Source organism: Anopheles nili, chromosome 3 (assembly GCF_943737925.1).
Source record: "Anopheles nili chromosome 3, idAnoNiliSN_F5_01, whole genome shotgun sequence".
In the NCBI taxonomy this organism is placed as follows: domain Eukaryota; kingdom Metazoa; phylum Arthropoda; class Insecta; order Diptera; family Culicidae; genus Anopheles; species Anopheles nili.
The window spans coordinates 31,234,573-31,256,892 of NC_071292.1; the positions used below are offsets into that span (position 1 = coordinate 31,234,573).

Here is a 22,320-nt window from a genome sequence, read left to right on the forward strand (position 1 = left end):
ATGCTATCTCTTGCCATCCTGGTGGCCCAACTGTACGTCACTCATCGACGTCAGCTGATCCTGGAGTGATTTGATCGTCGCCATCAGGGTGCGCTTCTCGTCGAGGAGTGTGGTTATGTCTTCTTGGGCAGCCTTCAAGTACGTGCGCAGTACCTCGTTTTCTTGCCTTACCTTCATCCTGTAACGACAGTAAGAAGAACGTAGATCATTGACATACTCGGGAGATGCAGACATAATGCTTACCTATTGTTTTCCGATGTTTTCTCGTTGTCCGTCAGTTGCTTCTTCAAGCTGTCGTTGTCTTGCTTGAGCTGCTGCAACACTAAATGCAAGGATTTAACTTCACGATCGCGCTCCCGCCGGACCTCGGTATCTGATCGGATCAGCTTGCGTTTGCCGCCATCTGCGACGTCGTCCATCTTGCTCCCGAATGTTGGCTGTACATAAAAGACACCGGCTTCATCACGCGTCAGCAGTACCCGCCCGATGGCCAGATTCACAGGCAGCGATCCCGGTGACGTGATGTTCACCGGTGGCCGATCCTCGATCAGGTTGATCTTCACATTCTCCACTGTCACCTCCATTGGAATCGGCGTGGGAATCATTTCGTCCTCGGCAAGGTCTGCTAAACCCACCACGGTACTCATTGACAACTGTAAATCAATATCTTTTACCTCAACGTTGAGCTTTCGCTGGAACCAACTGAAATTCAACGACAGCAGCCCACCGACCGGTCAAATGAAAATGAAAGAATTTTAACGATGAACAGCAGCTATCCACCGAATGTCGATAGTTCCCCTGTTGGCATGAAGCCGTCGTCTAATTACCTGAGGATTGTCTTTTTGTCAGTAATCTTACAGGAGTCGGCCGGCAGAGTGAGTTCTTCCTCTAATCTAATCGCAACACAAGGCGGTGCTTCCGGATTATGCGGTGCAATGTTCCATGCTCTACATCTAGTTCCGAACTTGGTCTGTGAGTTAGTGGTCGAATTTGGTTTTGTTTTTTTTTTGAATTTCAACGCAATTTAAACCATTCATCAAGGGGCATTTTTTTTTATCAAAACCGATTACCAAAATCAATCAATTGTACACAAACATATCCGAAGGATGGTTTGTTCGTTTGCATCGCATTCATAGGGGACCAATCACATCATAAAAAGCAGACACAATTTTGTTTTCCGATTAGAGCAAGTTAAAGGGAAGAGTGAAAAGAAAAAGAAAAAAATCGAAACCATTAAACTTGTGGCAAAAATTTCCCTGTCATGTAACAACAAAATGAATCATTAGTGTAATTCGGAAACATAAGCATCTGAGACAGATAACAGTTTTAAAAACAGAATTGTGGAATAAGTAGCAAACAAATGAACATTTTGCTCAATGTTTCAAATAGAAAGAAACTGATTATTATCACTATAAAACTGGAGCAAATTATACAGTACGTAAATCAATCGAACGTGAAGAACGAGAGTGATAGAGTAAAAAAGAGAGAGAAGGAAAGAGATAAATCGAAGAAAAAAGAGAGATCAAGAAAGACGAAGAAGTAAAATACTATTCTAGTCAACTTGCTGGATGTACTGTACATTGGGTGTAAACATGATAAATATTCTTGGGTGCATATCGAGTACACAATGGGTGAAAACATCGACCAATCTGAGGTGATTATGAGCATAGGAAACTGATTATTGTAGAAATGAATATATTAAACATGCAACTGAACCAACTATAAACAGGTGGAACATGAACCATACATTTTGATAAATATATTTGTAACATCATTTTGTAGACGAAGCGAACCCTAGAAGATTATAGGAGTAAAAAACTTTTCATTTACGATTATTCGCAGCACATTGCGCAGCATTTAGCATATGCATACAGCATTGTGTACCGGAAATGATTGAATCAATTGAAATTTTCAACTCCTCCTTTATCTTAGCAAATTGGTAGCGTCCGTTTATTAGCGATTGTTTACTTAAGCATTAATAGCATCATTCAACCATTCAAACCTAACAAGCCTTACTAGCGTCGAATGAAAGCAGATGCAAATTTTTATTGGTGTTTGTGCTAGTTCTGTGTAGTTCCGGTTAATATCCGGAAGTTACTGTATTCACTGACTGTGTAATGTACGGTTCATTGATACGTATTCAACAATTATTTATGATTTTTCTAGATTCAACCCTGACGGTTTCATCAAAACTAAACAAAAATAACATTATATGAAACAACATCTTCTCGATTGGAAATGTTTTTCAATAGACAAGAACACTACTAAGTATCGTTTCGTGATCGGGGTGTATGAAAGTAAACGCCGGTAAGAAAAATTCCATATGGTGCACCGATAGACCAAGAATATTTTACAAAATCTCTCTTTTCACCGCTTGCACTGAGCAAAACTGCCCGTCAGCGATGGCACAGCAGGGGCGGTGCAAATATACGTATATAAATATGTATAGCGCGTAAAAGGAAAATTCACATTTAACAAAAAAATCAAAGATCTATGTTGTTCAAATCAAAGCGAAACGCATCGAAAACGATAACTTCAAAACAATATATATATCATTATGTATATTCAATATAAACGCAACATGGAATGGTATAATTGGGACGAATATAGCTACCTTGCTCTTTCGATGGCCACCCTTTACGATGCGTATGTGTATGATCAGCAGCGAGTGAGCATATTGTTTGCCGGCAGTGCATCGGTTTGGTTTGATTACATTGTTTAAAAACAACATACACAGGACACGGAAACGCACCACACAAACAACACCAAAATATCACAATTATCACGAATAGTAGCAGAGCGTCCATGGACACCAATGGAGATAGGAGCAAAGTGCAAATGTTTGATGTAGTATAACGTAGCGAGGAAGGAATATATGGATATCATATGCGTATGAATGTCGATCGAAGGAGTTCCCATGGATATCCACAAATGTGGAGTATTAGCAGCATAAAAAGTAGCCCGAACAGTAATGCAAAGCAAACGTTCACACGAACCACGGAACCCATTTATATATTTTACCACGGAAAAGATCGTGTTGTTGTTTTTAAGAGGGTATAATTTTTCAGTAGTGTACGAACAATACGATTGCAAATTGGTTCAAAAGCAAACGAATCAGCACATCGTTTCGTGGGTGATATAATTTTCGTATTGCACAAGTGATGTTCAAAATATTCCAAAGAGAGAAAGGAACGATAAATGTACACAAAACAGAAACGAGACGAAGACAACGAGAATTCATTAGCATGGAACGATCAGCGAGCGAATTACATCATGGTGTTCAAGTTAATGACGATGGTTTGTTGGTGGTTAAGAGTTTTGTCGTTCATTAGGTTTGATCCAGCGAAATACATATTTTGCCGCAAATGACCGAGCGTGCAATAGGTTGTAAGGTTTTACAATATGTGTGAGTATTATGTTGGTTTTTGTTTGTTGCGATCAATTTGTTCGAGTTTGTTTTCGGTTTTGATCATTTGTTGTTATCGATTGGTTAATTGATTACGAGATAGAGATGATAGAGAAAGCATGCAAAAAAAGAAAAAAGAAAAGAAAAAATTTCAACAACATTAACACTTGGATAGTTTAGAATATGTAGCATATAAATATATATTTGGTAAAACATTTGATATTTGATTATTAGTTTATTCGAACACGATTGGAAATGAGAAATGAAATGGCGGTAATGGCACAATATCGAGGATATGGAAAATCCACATGGGGTTGCGGTGCTTATTGGGATTCGAAAGGTAAGGCAAAAGTTATCACCATGAAATGATCCGACCAAATTCACGTGCGTGAGTCAGAAATGCTATACGTTGAATAATCTTTTCAAGTTGTAAAATGACATGCCAAATCGGTATTTACCCTTTCTATACTGACTATCAAATAGGCGAGTATCGAAATTAGCAAAAAATAAATTTTGATATAGCAAAGATAAAAAACATAACGTTGTAAATCCTGTCATTCATAGAAGAAGATAGAATTCTCGACGAAAAATCTTGGAGTTTATGTTTCTTTGTTTACGTGTTGCGATTGTATTTAAAAAAAATTGATAGCACATTGGCACATATATGTCGGAATAATAATATTTACAAGGGCTTCTGAAGGGGAAACAAAACTAAAACAATATAAGATATGCGATGCAATTTTAAGCGATGATTTACGGTGAGCAAAGCTAGCATATTTTACCAACGGATGTTGACATGATCAAAAAACCTCGTTTGTAAATCATCGTTTAGATTGGGCAAGTAAATTGAGAGAATATGTGATAGACACCAAAACCTTTCGAGTACAAAATGAAAGAAATGTCCATGTTATCGATACAACGAATATATCCAGTATAACGACAACATGATAAAACGAAATCTTTAATAACTCCCTCAACACGCAAACAAGATTAACAAAACAATCGAGGTAGACAATAAAAGATAGACGAAAGTGATAAGGAGAGAGAAAAAGAGAGAGAAAGATATAATGAAAGAGACGGAAGAGATATCCAGAGAGACAGATATTGTGTTAATATGCATCTGTTTGTGAGTGTGTCGGAGGAAATGTAAAGGAACTGATAGCTATCAATACCGACGGGAAAGCATACCTGAAATTCGTCCCACGGTATGGCACCACACTCGTCACAGCTTATAGCGGATATTTGCAGCCGAAGCGAGGAACCGCTTCCGACATTCTGACGGATCACTTCCACCGTGGTTAACCTGTTTGGTGCAACAAAGAGTTGGCATGGGTTAAAGTGGCAACAATACAGCATAGCATCAGACATGACGACATGACGCAAAGCATGGATCGATAACCGACCTGAACGTCACCATCGACACTATATCCCGTCGCTTCAGACTAATGCTCTCGGAAGGATCGGACGGAGACGACATGTTAGTCAGGAACGGATCCTCGCACACCTCACTCGCTACTTCGATTGGTGCCATTTTGATAGTGTTTTCTTGTCCGAAAGAATACAACTTGAACATTGCATCCATACAATCGGTCGTCTTTTCTGTATCCTCCAGCACGCGCTGCAGCTCTGAATCCGAGCTTAAATCCGATTGCACCGACAGCGTATCGCTGATATCGTCGGATGTGTTCGTTTTGAGCGCGGTATCAATCGAAGTCATTAGACTTGTAAAGCCCTTCTTCATAGAGCTTAGCCCAGAGTTGATCTCCTTCGAGAACGACGTCGAGTCGGTGGTTGAATTTCGTGGTTTCGGGGCGTTCTGTAATGTACCATGCTGCACCTGGACCGGTGTCGTGGCACTCGTTGAACCAACTGTTCGAGCCGTTACCACCACAACCGACGAGGAGGACGGTGTCTCGACCGAAACAACACCTGACGTGGAGGAGGTAGTCGGAATGCTTTGTATCTGCACATTGTGCCTAAAAACACGAGTGATAAGAAAACATGAAATTATAATGAACTGGTCGGGTAAAAATAGTAACAAATTTATTGGATTACTCATACCCGTGGGTATTGGGATTGGAAATGTGATGTACTTCCACCGGTGGTTCGGTTGCAATTGGGGAGGGACATTCGGTACTGCTAAAAATGTTGGAATTTCTTGTTTGGTCCATCGAATTTGGCCACCCGGAACCTGAACGGGAAATGGATGGATTGAGCGTGAATGATCGTTCGATATCTAATTAGGAAGTGTTAATACAACATATATAAAGAAAATAAAAATAAAGGCTTAATGATGCATAGTTACCCAAACTTGCCGAATCCGGCAACACACTTTCACCATCGCCTCCGCTGGATTCCTTACCGGGGGTCTGCGAGGGCATCACAAGCGAAACTTCCACTTGCGGTATCACACAGCCAACGATGATGGATTTTTCCGTATTAGCCTGAAATGACACCAGACGGTTAGCCGATCCGTTGAATCATTGGTGTCAGCTGCAATCTTACCGCTTGTAAAATTCGCTTTGAATCGAGTGACAGAAATGTGGCCAGCTCCGTCAATTCCTCGGCCAATCGCAGCAAAAACAGATACTGATAATGATCGATTTGAACGCTAACCAAATTGGAAACATGCGCGATGACATGCAAATCAGCCGTTCGGTTGTCCGTTTCGGTGTCTGCTTCAACCGACGAAAATGCTGGAGGCAGTTGAGGCCGTATCCTAGCATCAGAACCTTGACCGGACACAGTTGAGAAGCGTTTACGCTTCTCGTCGTCTACTATCGAGACACCACCACTCCAATGGCCGCTTCCCAGTGGCGTGGATTCCAAATCCATTGACTGCTTTAGGCTTCCGACAGACAAGATAAGACTGCTTTCACTGGACTTATTCGAGTTTGAAATATTGCTATGGAATCGTTTGTCAGCATCACCGCTGCTAACGGGAGCTTCTGTCGTGATCAGCTCCACTAGTTCATCCGAGCGTCCGTGCATCCAGATCGTTACTGGCACCGCATCGACGAACGGAATAGCGCGGCTCGGACCGATTGAACGGGCACCGTAAAACTCGACCCACACGGGATCGAGTTTCAAGCACCACACGTCGCGCGGTTCCCGCCACGTGGCGTACCTGGTAAGATTGCTGAAATCCGACGCGAATCCTTCGCGACCGCCACCTCCGTTAAGCACAGATGCATTCATCGCACCAGCTACGTCCGTGGCCGCGATGTGTGACAGTATCCGATCTGTGACGATGCACAAATCGCCCGGCTTCGAAGGGAACCCGGAACCGAACACAAGGCTGCCTTCTTGCAGGGACGATATTGCCTGGGCTAGGTCGGCCCGGGAAGCACCGGTTTCGCGGATGTTAGTAAGTGCGAATCGCGATACCTCCACGTGCATTGCTTTTGGCCTATCGCGCTGTTGTGGTGCTCCCGGTGACGCTTCAAAGATCAACCGCGGCATAATGCATTCCACTTTCACGTCCATGTACATTATGTTCGGCTGATGTTCCGCGCCGGACGAGCACGACGGAGTGGACGGGGAATTCAGGCCGCTGGTGACATTGTTCGTGCGTAGCAGACTTTCGTGCAGATTCAGCACAAACGAGCTGAACCACAACACGCTGTCCAGATGAAAGTGCACTTGAACGGGGTTGATGTGAACGAACGCCTTTGAGGGCGGCACTAGTTGAAAGGCAAATGAAAAGCGAATTGTTGTTAAATTTGAAATGAATTTTGCATTGTGTCGAAAAGCTGGATAGACGGAAAACTTACATGGAAAAATGAAATCTCCAGGGTAGTAGAAGTAAGTGAATTCCGCGTGAAGTGTAGCCATATCCGGTGGCACTCTGTCTCGATCAGCTGGCAAATTAAGATAGGTAAAATTAAAAATTTGTTCACATCTGTTGGGAAAATTATTATCTAATAAAAGAGTCATTCAGTATACAACAAAATTTTGTTTTACATGCAACGGAATAGGAGGAAAAATATGACCGACGTTCTAGATTATGATGGTAAAAATAATCAAGTGACATAAATTTGATACGAAATTCATTATTCCCACTGTGTACCAGCACGTAATGTAAAATTCATGTTCACACGTGCTTAATTGTAGGGTGTTTATTCAATATCCCCTTTATCACAAGTCTACGATAGTTTCCCTAACGAATTCGGCAATCATACTTCAACATTCGTCATACCAACTTGCTTGGAAACGGCAAAATGACACTAGTGCATCGTGTAGTACGTGCGTTTCTTAGAATTTTGGTGGATTATTGTAACAGCACCTCGTTGGCGGGTATTGCGTACATCCCGAATCGCCGATATCACTGGACCGAGCGGTTGTTCTGGATTTTGTGCACGCTGATTGCGTGGGTTTACGCGGTACAGATTATACGCGGTTACATGGACCTGTTCCGAGACAACACGGTCAGTATCGCAGTAGAAAATGTTGACACTCGGGACGAACCCATTGCGTTTCCTTCAATCGGTGTCTGCGAACTTGGTTACGTGAAGGAAGAATACGCTCGCCTGCAGGCGTTCATAGAAAGTATGCGGAAGGACGAAGACGAAGAATACAATTACGATGTGGAGGATTTTTTGTCGCGCGTCGTTTTTCACAACCTCTACAACGAGGGATCAATGACGACTTATTGTGCCATGTATGAGGATTGTGACGATTGCGTAAAGTGTCCAAAAGACGGTTATCATCACATTGCAGCATTGGTACGCGCGAACTGCACCGGACTTTTTAGTGAGTGCCTTTGGAATGGAAAGCAGTTCGATTGCTGCCGTTACTTCCGTCCACTTGAAACGACGGTGGGAATGTGCTATCTGCTGAACTCAGTGCAAACGATAGAAAAGTATGCAAATAGACATGATCAGTTATTATTGAATTTATATCTGTACTTGTCCGTTTGTTACAGATACGGTAAACATTGGCTACGTTTGGAGATGGACACTGGCTCTCCGACTGGAAATCTGACTTTATCATTTAACTTTGCTGTTTCGGTGGGTTCTAAGCTACTTGAGGTTATGAGAACAATTTACCGAAAAATAACACCATTTATGTTTAAATCAATCTTCAAAAGACGAACATCATGAACGAGGACGATATTCCGCACATTCTGCTGAAGCGATTGCAGTTCCAGCAAATTTTCCCAGGATATGGCGAGAATCTTTTCATGACTCAACAGTACATCGTGAACGATCCCTTGGTGCGGTCAGTCGACACCGACGTAAGACGATGCAACTTTCCCGACGAACTTTTCAACGACTTGAGCAAAACCAACTACCGAAAGTACAGCTATAGTGTGTGCATCACTGAGTGTCTAAAGAAAATGCAGATGAAAATTTGCAACTGTTTTCATCATAACATGTTATTCGGAGGTGAGCGTTCACACCTTAACTTAACTTTCCCCATGCAAGCTTGCCATTTGGTTTTCGTTTTACCGGCAGAATATGAAAACAGCTCCAAGGCTTGCGACTTGCAAGGTATGCAATGTCTAGATGAAAACGGATTGATCGCACCCCCAACAAAAATCCTTCAACCGTGGCGAACGGCAGGATTCGTATGTCATTGCTATCCTTCTTGTACCGAGAACGAAATCCGTGTCATCGGTCGTCACTCGTTCCTGCACGATCGTTCCCAGCGGCAGGTATCGATAAAGCTGATGATCCTTCCGTCCCAGCGCTACCGAAGGCAGATCGTACGAGAAGGCATCGACGTCGTCGTATCGATCGGAGGAATTCTGGGGTTGTTTACCGGGGCAAGCATACTGAGCATAGCGGAGTTTTTCTATTTCTTCACAGCGCGATTCGCCCTCTACATGGCGGATGATGTACGCAGTACGGTAGGCATCCTTGATGCTGAAACGTCTGAAGACGAATCGTTTGCAGATGAGCATGAGGAAAGAAACACATACAACGAAATGACCGCAACAAACTAAACACGCATAGGCGAGCATAAATTGGATGCACTACGGGAAGGTAATATCGAACAGGATATGAACGTAAACTACAGAGAAAGAATATAGCATGTGGAAAAACAAATTCTAGTAGCAGCCGTAGTCGGTGGGTACCTTTCTTCCGTTTGTTTTGAGCTTTTAGTGTTAGCCGCAATGAAAGGACACACAAAATCAACCCGGAAAGAAGAGAAGAGAAGACGTTATTGGACAACATATACATTGGCACACTGTATTGCGGCATGAGCATGAACGAGAAGCATGTTCGTATCTGTCGACCAGCAATGTTGGGTCATTATATTACTCTTCTCAATGTTACAAACCAGATTACCCCAAACAACAACCGGCTAATTATCCACCTATGGTGGCGCTCGTATACCCACCGGAAACAAACTCCTTTGGCATCTGCTTGCTTCCAGACGTCGTCACGCGATACAGCGTAAACTCATCGATTTTCATCACTACGCAGGCACACATTAGCTTCGCCAGATTGTCCAGCACGTGTTTTGTGGCAGCACCACTGACACTATTGGGCGTGCCGGGAACCGATTGGGTCACCGGTTGATTGCTACCATTACCACCGCTGCCTCCCACAGATCCAGTCCGCTGTCCCACCGCAGGAGACGTCGGTTGCGTGGTTTGCGACTGCTGTTGATTGAAGTTGGTTGTTCTGAAATGGAGATAGAATCAAAGGTTACTTACACACAACCAAGTGCATCGTTTTTTTTTTGTTATGGCCTCAGAGCAGGCATCCGAAATGACCCAGACCGAGGCACTTTGTAAACTTCCTGTAATCGCTAGAGGTCAGTACGGGTTGAATACCTTTCCAGAGATGCATGTTGCGGTGGTCGGTTTGGTTGACTTAGGTTTAGAATGGCTTCCCTGAAGGTGTTTAGTGATTGTTCGAGCCACAGAGCCGGTGGAATGCTAGCCTCACGGTATCTAAACGAGGAAACGGGAGACGAACAGAGTAGCTTAGTAAGTTAGTAGCAACCGTCTTTGATGTGATTAGGCGTTTGCTCGAAGGAATTACTGTGTCACCGCATTCACAGTCAAATTAATTTTAGATGAAAACTAAAATCAATAGATGTAGATACATTCAAAACATGTTAGTGTATGCTTTTGCATCTCAATTGTTTCATTCTATTGCACGATGTTATGTTCGTTCTCATTTACAATAAAAGCAGCACTTAAAAAAAGATCAAAACTAAATCTTTGAAGCCCCCCCTATGATGCAATTTGGAGCTCGTGCATTACGCCACACATCAAAACCATGCAGGCCATATCCAAAATGCTTGCCGGACCGACCGAAAAGCACTCTCAGCGACGTGCTGATTGCCGCGTAAATTAAATTATCGCTAATTCATTGACATGTGCCACCAGACCTGGTGGTTGCCAGCGAGCAGGCTATACTCACTTTGGCCAGTGGGATCGATCGGCCTTTGCTAGGTGGTACGGGTAGTAATCGATCTGGAAGCCCTTCACCGATATCTGCAGCGCACCACCATCGGCCAGGCTCGGATGGCTAGACCGTCCAACGCCGGCATCGTCGCACAGGTGCAGATCGATGTGTTGGCTGAAGAAGTGATACGACGTTTCCCGCATGTCGTACGCGTTGAAGTAACGCTGGGCAGCCGAGAGTTGTTGCGTGTCTGGCGCTTTCTTCGACTGGTCCAGCTGCGCCTGGTATTCGGGCAAGGTTTCCAGCTTTTTCTGGGCCTTCACGCGCTGCACCACGTTCGTCGACGCCCGGATGAGCCCGGTAAGTGAGTCCACGAAATGGAGGGCCGCCTTTAGCTGCGAATCCGTCAACACCCACAGCAGATCGTCCAGAATTAGCACCAGCCGGCTTGCGACGATGCTGCAGTCGGCGAGTCGCTTTTTAATCGTGATCCTGCACCGAGCCTGATTCGTTAACAGGCGCAAGGGCGTAAGATTGAGGTCCTGTGTGCTGCTTGCTTCGATGCGCACCGTCTGCCAGGTTAGTTCCTTGAAGATCAGTATCATGCCGCGGGTCGGATCCTTCAGTCTTGTGACGCGCAGATCACCGAGCAACCATTTGGGCGTTCGGGACTCGACCCGTATCCGGGACATTTGCACCGAGGCGGTGAAAGCCGGACTCTTGAGGTTCACATTCACCGTGTTCACCACGATCGTGATGCCATCGATGACTTTGTGTATAAAGCTGTATTTCCCTTGAGGTACTGCCAGACTCGATAGCCCGGCCGTCGGTGTTCCACTGCGTGCGATCTCGCATGTCTCTACTGTTATGTTCACTTCGTCCAGCGTCTGTAGTGCAAGAAAAGCGGGAATTAGTATATACGATAAACGAATACTTTTTCCGTACCGTCGTACGGTTGCTTGTAGCTTGTTTAAAATTCAACTAAAAACGTATTCATCTCTTACAAATTAACTGCAGCTTATTGCTCTTGAGCAGTGTGTGCATCTCGGAAATCTTGTCTAGTGTCTATAGCTCCTCATAAGTCTGCCACTTACCAGCATAATCGGAGTGCTTTTCAGCTTGGTCCAGGATATTCGAAACGAGACATGATTACACCAGGCAGATGTCAGCCTCAACCAGGCCGGCAGTTCCAGCAACTCCGTCAGCACGTTCTCATCTAGCTGCAGGTTGGAGAGTTCACCTTCGCCACGGAATGCGCTCAGGTTCACCTTGTCCGGTGATAAATTCTTCGTGTAGCTGCAAGGACAACAAAAGCACACGCGCAATGTTAGCGTTTTGTCGGAACGTGAACGAGACCATCCCGCCTGCAAGAGACACCGGAAACCGAATCTATATGCTATTGGAAACACACGCACATACGCATGCTTTCTTTGATGACTTTCTAGAGCCTTTCCGCCTTCGTTCACTCGTGACGATCTCGGTGGAATAAGAACATGGGTCTCTTTACGGGTCTATTGAGAGTGGAGCATGAAAAGGATGCCTCGCTTCCGTTTCGCACCAACGGAATGTGCGAATAAAAGTACGACGAAACGATGAAGATGAAATTAAATGACATACTCGCAATGGCCGGCGAACGAGCGCTCGGGGAAATAAAATACCACCCGCTAAAAGCGTAGGAATGAAATGGCGCGTACACCGTACGATCAGGACTCCTTGCCGGGGGGGTTCCGGTTCCGCTCAAAACGATGGCATTGCGGATAAACACCGGCATCGCATCAGACCCGCGGGGGTAGAATGAGAATGTATGGAAACTTTTGCTCTTATCAAACCCATACGTGAAGAAGAAAACGCAACGAACGCTGGGGAGGCAAACATCACCAGCAGGAATGACCGGACGAGGATCGCAATTTGGGATCTGGAGAAAGAGAAAAGAAAACTTGCCAAGAAACCAGCAAGAAGACCCATTTCGCTCCTCCCCATTGCTTCCTATTACCAGCTGCTAATGCTAATATCGCCTCGGGAAAACAAAAGAGAAAAATAAAAGACGAATAAAATAAAACCTAACCATCCCTAACACACCAGTGGATTGCTGCCGCTGGGGGGCCATCTTTTCAAACCAACCGACCTCTACCCAAATGACAGCTTGTCGTCAGTAAAACCGTCAACGTACGTGTGTGTGTGTGTGGCTGTGTGTTATTCCGCGGACGTGCGAGAGCGGAGAAAATTTTGGACTCCCCATCGCCATCATAAGTTTCCTAGTCAAGCCCCAGCGGCCACAACAATCAGCGCAATAGAAGTCTTCGCGAAAAGGCGGACTCCTGACATTCCGGTTCCCGTTGGCATGGCGCGGATGGCATCGCGATTTCCGGGGCAAAGGATGAACCGGAAAGCGGAGGCAACCGTGTGTGGGATGAATTCTAATCAGGGCAAATTATACCACAACCGTTTTATGGCCATTTGTCAGGATCGGAGCAAAGTCATCCTCAATAGCAAACCAAAAATAAAAAGAATACCGGAACCGAGCTACCGGATAACGGTGGGGAAATAAACTTTTGCTAACATTTTGTTCCTGGGTATTTTTTGGTGGGACCATCCCATCCCCCCCCCCCCCCCAGATACATTCCATTCCATGCGGCATTCCACCGGCACAACGGTGGACTCATTACGCGGCCATAGTAATGGGCTCGAACTCCAGCAGGACGACGACCCGCATCACTCAAATATGCAAGGGAACGTGTCCGAAACTGAGGAGTCCTTAGGGCGAGATACGCGCGGCTTGATTGCATTTCACTGTCGGCAATTACATCTGGGACGGGGTGAACCGAAATCCTTCGACGATTCCTTCCTTCACACGGCAAAGGTCCAAAAAACCCCTGCAGCTGTGGGGCGGTGATGATACTGTTAATTTTGTTGATTATCCTTGCGAGCAGCTGCGGGATTCGGGCGGTTTTTTTTATCTCGTTTATCGGTTGCTCCTCGCACAGAAACACACATGCAGTTATTTAGTCGATGCGCCAGCATGACGAAATGGACGAACTATAAATCACGCGGCAGTGCCTTGATTATATGCATTATCCAATTACGCAGCGCCATTAGCACAAGCGGTGAGCTTAAGCGCTTTTCCCGACCCCCGGATAAAAAAGCTTCCGGATGAAGTATCGAAAGGTGCAAAAAGCTCTTTCATGAGGGGTAAATTATCTTCCTTCTGTCTTGCTCTATCTGTCTGTCCCCTCACTCGGGAGGTTCATGCAGGACCGTCCCAACGCTCGGGAAGGTTGCAAATCAAAATGGCATTACACTTCGCTCGGGTAAAGTTTCGTACTCGGTTTCGTCCAAAAGTGCCGCAGCGAAAATCGTCCCTTACTGGGGATGAGGAGTTCGGTTCGGGGCAATTTGCGACTTTGATGACTATAAACAAATTAGATTCCCTGCGGGGTGGTTCGAGCGACGCCAGGAGCAAAGGACACACGTAAAAACCGCCACATCGCTGCCAGGTCCTGTGCATTGTGTCCTTGCCCGCACGTCGTTTAGTGTGCTCGCGGGTGGATGGATGGAGAGTGAAAGAGAGAGAGAGAGAGAGAGAGAGATCGTTTTCAACATCATTTTCCCATCCACCCGGAGGGCTTTTGGTTGGCCTCGTTTTTACAACGACAAATTAAACCAGCACCATCAGCACCACAACCGGGAGGAGGAGGGAAACTTGACCACCTCCAGCTGTCGTCGTCCTTCATCTCCACCAGGATCGCTGACCAAACGTTGACCCCCTGTCGCTGCGTGGTGCCCACCTACCCTGGCAGGGAAAAAACTTTATATTGAAATCACCAGCGAATTTGTGCAACCGGAGAAGAGGACATCCAACGGAAAGGACGAAAGGACCCGGGGTGGTCCCGTGTTGTAGCAAAACAATTCCATCCTTCGCCCGAGCGTTTGCGCGAGCTTTCAAGCGCCCGAAGGTAAACTTCAGCAGGAATTCAATTATGCACTGATCCAACCGTGCTGGTCTCGCGTCTCGGTGGTGAGGGCGTGACTTTCCCTGCACTTGTGGGGTAAATATGGAACAGGGGGAAGGGGGGGGGGGGGGAGGAGGAGGGGAGAGAGCAAAGAAGCTCCCCCATCCGGGGTCAGGACATTCTCGGGACTCCCTGCAGCGGGAGAGTGACTTTCAATTTGCTTCCTTCATGCCACTTCCGGTGGCTACTTCCGCTTCACCCAGGGAAAGGACGTTACGGACCATTACGACCGTCTGGCCAGGCGTGGTGTGTCCTGGCGGAAGGACCCACAGAGGTCCTTGCGAGTGAGCCAAAAGCCGTCAGGAGCAGAATGCAATGTCAACTGCAAGGATCCTTCTAAGCTCGATATCGATTGGTAAAGAAACTCACAGGATGAGTCAGGAAGCTCACTCGCAGTCTCGCGGGATGGTTAAAATATAGACCTCCATAAGTTAAGGCGTCAAAAAGCCCAAAAGCACATATCACAATGCTGTTAACGAGCCGTTAAGCCGCCGGATGCCTTCTTTTTTATTCCCACGGGCAGGTGATTCCTTCTCAAGCTAATTCCTCCTGAGCACCGCACCGGCATGCGGTACACGGCTCGAACATCGACTTAGACACTTCCGAGAATTTGCGTACAACACCACGTGCCGCTATCACTCAAGATCATAAGCCTCGTGCAGCGGGCTTGGTGGCTTGCCATGCATAAGTAATGAATATTCGAACACTTTTCCGGCTCGCAGCTCGCATGCTTTCACCTCTGTCGAGAGCACTCTGGGCCATCAGTCGACCGTCTCAGTCAAACACACATGCTCCATCTCCGTAAGGGAGGGACCCTTTCGGGATGGGTGGTTGGAGAATAATTTTCAAAAACAATTCCATCCATTTTTCATGGAGCCCAAATTTGAGCACTTAAAGCCAGCAAAATACGATCATAATCGATTGTCAATCAGAGACGGTGGGAGCACCCGGCCCTACAAAAACATTGGCCTGAACGGCCCAAGTACACCTTTGCGCGATACGTACATGTAACACACCTGCACGTGTGCGTGTATGTGAGTGTGTGTGTGTGAGAGAGTCGCTTTTGCGCCCCGAAGGTAGGCAGGCGAATGATTTCGATATCGTCGACTAAACTAATAACCAATCCATCTGAGAATGCCTCCCGGGAAAACCTGGGACGTCCGTTATCGGACCGATGGAGGTCCTTCCATCTCGTGGTGGTCGATAGGCACGTGGTAGGTAATCGAAGGCCCTTTCTCTCCGCCTTCTGGTGCCCTCCCACCCGCTCGCAATCCACAGGTTTCAAAGACTCGCGCGTCTGGCCGTGGCGGTATTGGAAGGGAAATAAATTTCATTTCATTATTTATGTATTCCGTCCCAGTTATGGGCTTGCCGATGGTGGTCCCGATGGTTGAGAGACAGCTCCGATGAGCTGTAAAGCTAAGCACGTTCGGATGATCGATCTTGCTGCTGCTGCCGTTGCTGTCTAGCGGAAGTGTCTAGGAGCACAGGAGGAAAAACCACGCTGTGGAAAAACGAGGAAAGAAAAAGCACCCGAAGAGGACACATCTTTCTCATTTACAGTCATGCAGTCATCTCCAGACATCGCGCGGCCAGGCCTCGCGTGCATGTGGGTGTGTTTGTTTTTGCGATAGATTTCCACGCCGAGCTAACGGTCCTTGGTCCTTTTGCGCAACCACGTGGAGGTGGCGGTTTACGCGAGCAGATTTCAGCGAGCATACCGATCCAGTGAAGGTTCGCGGTTTATGCACGTGCGTCGGCGAGATGGTGATGGTGTGGGAAATTGCTTGCTTCCATAATCTAATATGCAGCCTAGCGCGAAAGGGAAGCGAAACGTAGGAGAGATATAAAATACAGCACGCGCACGACGACACGTGGTAAATGGCTTGCGAAAAGTTGCGCCAACACCGAGATGGTGAAAAATCGCGCTACTCCGTGGTGGAAAAGCAGCACAATCGCATCCTTTTCGAAGGACCCAAACAACAACGCACTGGCTGGATTCTATCGAGATTTCTTCTCGATCTTCACGCGCCCCGAGAAGGACCAATCAATCACATTCGAGAGTAATGAAAATGAAATGAACAGCATCATTAATTACAATTACGCACGCCCGCTGGGTGGGTCGGAAGTAGCACTGGAATGATTGCTTCTCTGGAGGCCAGATTAACCACATTTCAATAGAAGTAAATTCGATATAAGCCCGGAGTAAAAATCTTAGCGTGCGTACTCGTGCGATACCAACCAGTGCAAGATGGATACTACATGTCTACGTAGCGTACACGCTTGAATGTGCGTGTGTGGGTGTATGAAAACGTGAGGGATGGAAACCTCCCCTTTCTCCCACCTACCCAACAATTTTCCTCACATCTACGTGTTGATACAACTTTGCGCAGAAGTAATTGCTATTCTGTGGAGCGAAAGGCAGGTTAAGTGAGTGCCCGAGCAACGATGGAACCGGCATTCATTGGCAATTTTCACACATCCTAAGCGGCATCCAAACCCACCCACGCCAGCTAAGGATGGGTTGACAGTGTCCCGGTGTCCCGGAAGTGATACGACAGCTGAAATGGGGATTTACACGCGTGAAATATTTATTTCCTGTCCCTCCACTCGTCATCGATGGTTCGTAGTCCGTGCTTTGCAGCGTCATACGGACGGGTGCAAGCAATTAGATTTATGTACAACGGCACAAAAGCGGGAGAAATGCGTCCAGGACACCCACCGTGGGTGGGTAAGTTATGACAACTGCAACAGAAAACAATGCCACAGGGTGTGCGGACACCATCTTTTTTTAGGTTTCGCCTCGCTGCAGTGCGTATTAAAACGTTTTAAGTTGATTTGCATTCCTGTCGGAATTTTTGTAATGAAATTTCTGATGAATTTAATATCCCTCTCGCTTAAAACGAAACTGTAGAAATTGCAGCATACCGAGGAACTTTTCACCAGCGGAGTAGTTTGTTCCATCATGGGTTTAAACTTTCTTCGACGATGCGGAAAAAAAACCACCAACTAGTTTCATATCGCACAGGATCATCAATCATGTAATTTAACTCTCACCCCACCAGTTCGTCCAGTTGCTTGCACTATCAGAGCAACTCGAGCTGGGTTCAAGCAATGTCCCTGTGTACGGTGCAATCTCAAACTCCAGCGAACCTGCAGCGAGGCAATTACCAACAAGCATGACGTCAATTTTACACACGGTCAAGGCAAATGGATCACTCAAAAATGCGCCAAACATCGTCACCGACACGTTCAGCTCATCAGCGCAACAACAGCAAAAAAAAGTGACAAAAAGACGTGCTCTATTTTTCATCGTCTAACCTTAATCGACCCTGGAGTCGTAAGTCTAACGGGGAAAGACGACCGAACAGGAGCAGCAAGAAGAGAAGTTGTCTTTTTTTCAAATAGCCCCACGCAGTGTGACGAGTTTAATGAGAATGTGCCGGATATACTGCTGGCAGCGCCAAAAGGAGGCCTCCTCACAGTTAACGATGCCAGAGCGCGATGTTAATTTTCTTTCCAACGGCATCTTTCGCTCGTTGGTCCGCAACAGACAGAAAGGGGTAGCGTTTCCTACGCGAAAAAGGATACCCACTCTAAGGGCACCTTCCTCTTACAAAACGCCTTCAAGCGTCGGGAAACATAGCGAAGCAGAAGATGAGAATTGCACTCGCCATTTTTATCCTTCTATCCACCCATCCTCATTCGCTTCGTCAGCACGGGTACTCTTCATGCGAAGGGCTCGATGTGCACTTGCGACTTGCATTGCACACCGGCAGGGAAAGAGTTTACTTCACGAGCATACCCAACTGCAGCCGGAAACGGATTGATAGACCCTTTCGCTACATAAACAGCCATTTATCATTGGAGTTTGTTTTCGTGAAGGAACGTAAACCCGAGCCCTTGTCTGGGGCGGTTACGAGCATATGGGAATGATTTTTCAATCCCATTCCTTCGCCCTCGAAACTCGATGACGAAACGTTACTCAATTTTGAGCGTCGCTTTCGGCGGGTTTTTTTTTGCGTAACATTTGCAAAAGCGGAAAAGCAACACTCAAATGTGGCCCTAGGGCTGATACCGGGACTGAATGGACTGCTCTCTTACAGTTGAACGTTATTAGCCTGCATTGCCGAGTGAGGAAATAAAACCTAGACCCGAAAAAAATACACATCTTATCATCAACTGGCGCGCTGATTAAACGCAGCACAATTTCCCAAGGTTATGGAGTTAAACCGGCGTATGGGCTTGTATGGGCATTTCGGTTCTGTTAATCCTTCTCCCGCTCGCCTGATAAAGCCATACCCCGGTATGAGTCAATATGCAGCTGAGCCCCGACGTTGTAATCGTACACACAAATGGGAGCGTTGAGCGCAGATTTTGCAACACCACGTAGCCTCCTTCACTGGCCGTCAAACATCGTACATCTGCAAGGACCCGTAACAGAAGCAGCAGCAGCAGAATGGCCACATGGGTTCGGGATCAAAGGGCGCGTCCTAAAGATTTGCATCGAAATAGACACGCAACGAGGACAATGATGTGTTTGCCAGCGCCCACCGTCGGTGCTTGATTTTTATTTCATGCATTATCAAAGCGATTGCTGGAAGGACACGACCCACGGATCACACGGGATCCTACGAAATGTCGCCTCTTTCAGGATCGCTGCGAATGCAACCCCGTTCCTTTCAATGCCGCCATCGAATGGAACGGGTCTTAACTCTTCGCCTTGATGACACACAACCAGGACTGCTGGTGAAGGACGAACATCATACGGCATTGCGTACATTTCACCATATCATTGCGAATAATAGCGGTTCTGAAACACACGACAATAAAAAAAACTCGCAAACAACAAAGATGCATTCCGTCGCTTCAATTTAGGTGAGCATTAATTTATTCACGAAAGAGCTGATGGAACGATCCGCTTTCAGTTGAACAAAGAGGCAAGTATTCTTCGATACAGCATATCCTTCGCAGAAACATAATTAACATACATTTAAAAGCCATCCTTTCCACGCGATCCGACGGTGACATCCGCCCCGTGCGTCCATAGAATGGTTTATAATCGAATAACACTCTTCCGGAGTGAAACGGAATGAAATATGTATACAGTTAAAAATTACAATCCATCCATCGAGTACGAGCCTCTCATCCGGGACCACCGGGTGCGGCTAATTCTATTATCTACAAGCGTTTTATATGCTGAAATGTGTGTTGGGTTGTGTTGTCTACAAAAACCCCCCCTCACTGTACGGTGGTTTTCATTTACTTGTTGTTTTTTTTTTGGGTTATTATTTCTGTTCATCACCCTCCACCCACTCCCACCCACATCAACGCCATCGCTATGTAGACAGTTTTCCACGAAACACGCGGACCTGGAGCCGCGGAACCGCGCCGTGGCACGCAATGAGCTTTGAAAGCGCCCGGGCGGAAGAATATCCGTACCATATGGTAAGTTATTTTCACGTTTGTTTTACTTTTTTTTTCGCTGTTGCTGTTGCTCCACCCACACCACGGAAATGAGACGTACGTTTAAAACCCTACTCCAGCTAAGCGTTCGTGAGGCGAGTGTCAGCGTGGAAAAAGTAAGAAAGCATGCAAAAAAAGAAACACATCATGGTTACTCGAGAACGAACATCGGCGTGGCGGCGTGTTTTCCAAGCGATAAGAAATCTGAAAGTATCCCGGGACTGAATCACGACACACACACACACTCGATCCCGGTGCAAGATATAATTGATTAGCCGCACAAGTTGTGTAACGAAAATGGTACAATTTGTGGTGCAAAAATCAAAATCCAAACACTAGACCACATGCGCACATGAAATCACTCACCCTATTTACGTGAGCTAAGTGAACCGGTCTTTTCGTGGCGAATCTTTCGTGTAAATCATGCCACAAGATAATTAACTATTTCCAACCTAGTTTTATGGGCGCCAATAAAGATAGGGGTAGAATTAACCGTATCCTTCCTGAAGACGTTTGCTATAGGTAACAGGGCATGCATTAAAACGGGCGAGAAAGCACGCTTCAATGGTGATTGCGGCGGTTGGCGGAATAAAGGAAAGGAAAAACATCCACCCCCGGGATCCGGTCGGCAAGGAGGGCCTGTTGAGGTGGACCATTTTCTCAGCACGAACCTTTGGGCCCTAAGGACCAACACGGTAAAGGTCACGGCAGTTTTCCCCCAACAGACCGTGCGCACTATAAACCGGAAGCGGTATGTCCTAATCCGGCCAGGACTCGCGACCGGGTTGGTTGGGGTGCGGTTGTTTTTATCAACATCCTTCGTCTGGTGTGTCATTAGCGGACAGCAACCAACGAAAGAGGTTGACATTTATGTAATGTATAGTCTGTGCGGAAAGTGGCCTAACGGTACATACGAGTAAACCCGGTGTTGCACCGAAAAAAAAACACATAAAAACACATCTGAACCAATATTATCATCACCGACCTCGTTTCGGTGGGTACTGGCTCTCTCAGTGCGGCAGTAAAGAATGCCGTGAGGTTGGGGTTTTCCCATCGGGAGGCTTTCGAGGACTAACCTAACCAACCGGTTTGCTCCTTTTACGCTCCAACGGCAACGTCAACTACACGGACACAAATTAATTTACATTTAAATGACATGCAAACAACAGTCCTGACCTTCGGACGTGTGCTAGCGATTGAGCGTTGGAGCTTAATTGGCTCAAAATCGGGTTCGATTCGAGAAAGGGGAGAGCAAAACTGCCATCCCAAAGGGGCGATTCGATTGGCGTGAACACCGAACGAATATGCGTGCGAGACTTTCACCGGTCGAGAGAGTGAATATCCTTGCCACCAAACCAAACCACGATCCCGAACCTCAGCGCCGTTAACATCTTTAGGTCGCGAAGTGTCGTAATGCGGCACCCTGAAGGCGTACTGCGTAACGGTTACGATTTTCCTCCCTCGGACCATCCTGGTTATTGTTGGAGTTTTTGCCGAAGGGTCACCCTTGGCACGGTTCCAGATCACCCACATTTGAGGGTGTTACGTTGTCCTCGATAATGAGCGGGTCGATTTGCTGACGAACCCGTAAACATTCGTAACAGCTGTTTCGAAGTGGCCTATCCGTACAATCCGGAGGATAGGTCGCACAAAAATGAAAGGCCTGATTTACCGTTGAAACTCGCCCGGAATCTGACGAAAAGGATTCAAATAACGAACGGTCCTTGACCCCAGGGTATCGCCACTTACCGGGAGAGATGCTTGAGCAGTTGGTTCTTTATAATAGACACCATTGTTGCGTACTTTGGCCCGGTTCACTTTTCACACGACACGCTTTTCACTTGCGGAAGCACGAGAAGAGTGGGCTGAAGAGGGGGCGGGTTTTCTTATTGCTTCACTTTCCACCTCCTGCCGGGGGTTTAGCTTTCCAGCGCCACTTCAGCGAGAGATTGCCTTCCTGCCGTACTGCTTCCGGAAACACTTGCGCCTCCCTTCGTTATCACTCTCGCGTCGTACGGCGATACCAAGCACTGCACATGACACGGAGGAGCAACGTAACACACTACGGTCACAC

General features: G+C 46.4%; 1 protein-coding gene across 1 annotated transcript; it reads right to left on the reverse strand.

Moving 5' to 3' along the window:
* Positions 1-3: 3 nt before the first annotated feature.
* On the reverse strand, positions 4-22,039 carry LOC128724070 (bridge-like lipid transfer protein family member 3A). Its single transcript, XM_053817835.1, has 16 exons — positions 21,996-22,039; positions 11,865-12,066; positions 10,786-11,657; positions 10,191-10,310; positions 9,748-10,038; positions 9,002-9,282; positions 7,180-7,266; positions 6,374-7,089; positions 5,912-6,289; positions 5,694-5,850; positions 5,468-5,597; positions 4,810-5,382; positions 4,595-4,709; positions 828-970; positions 244-702; positions 4-178 (listed from the first exon to the last, which is right to left on the reverse strand). The coding sequence occupies exons 1-16, from the start codon at positions 22,037-22,039 to the stop codon at positions 4-6; spliced, it is 4,743 nt and encodes a 1,580-aa protein (XP_053673810.1).
* Positions 22,040-22,320: the final 281 nt, after the last annotated feature.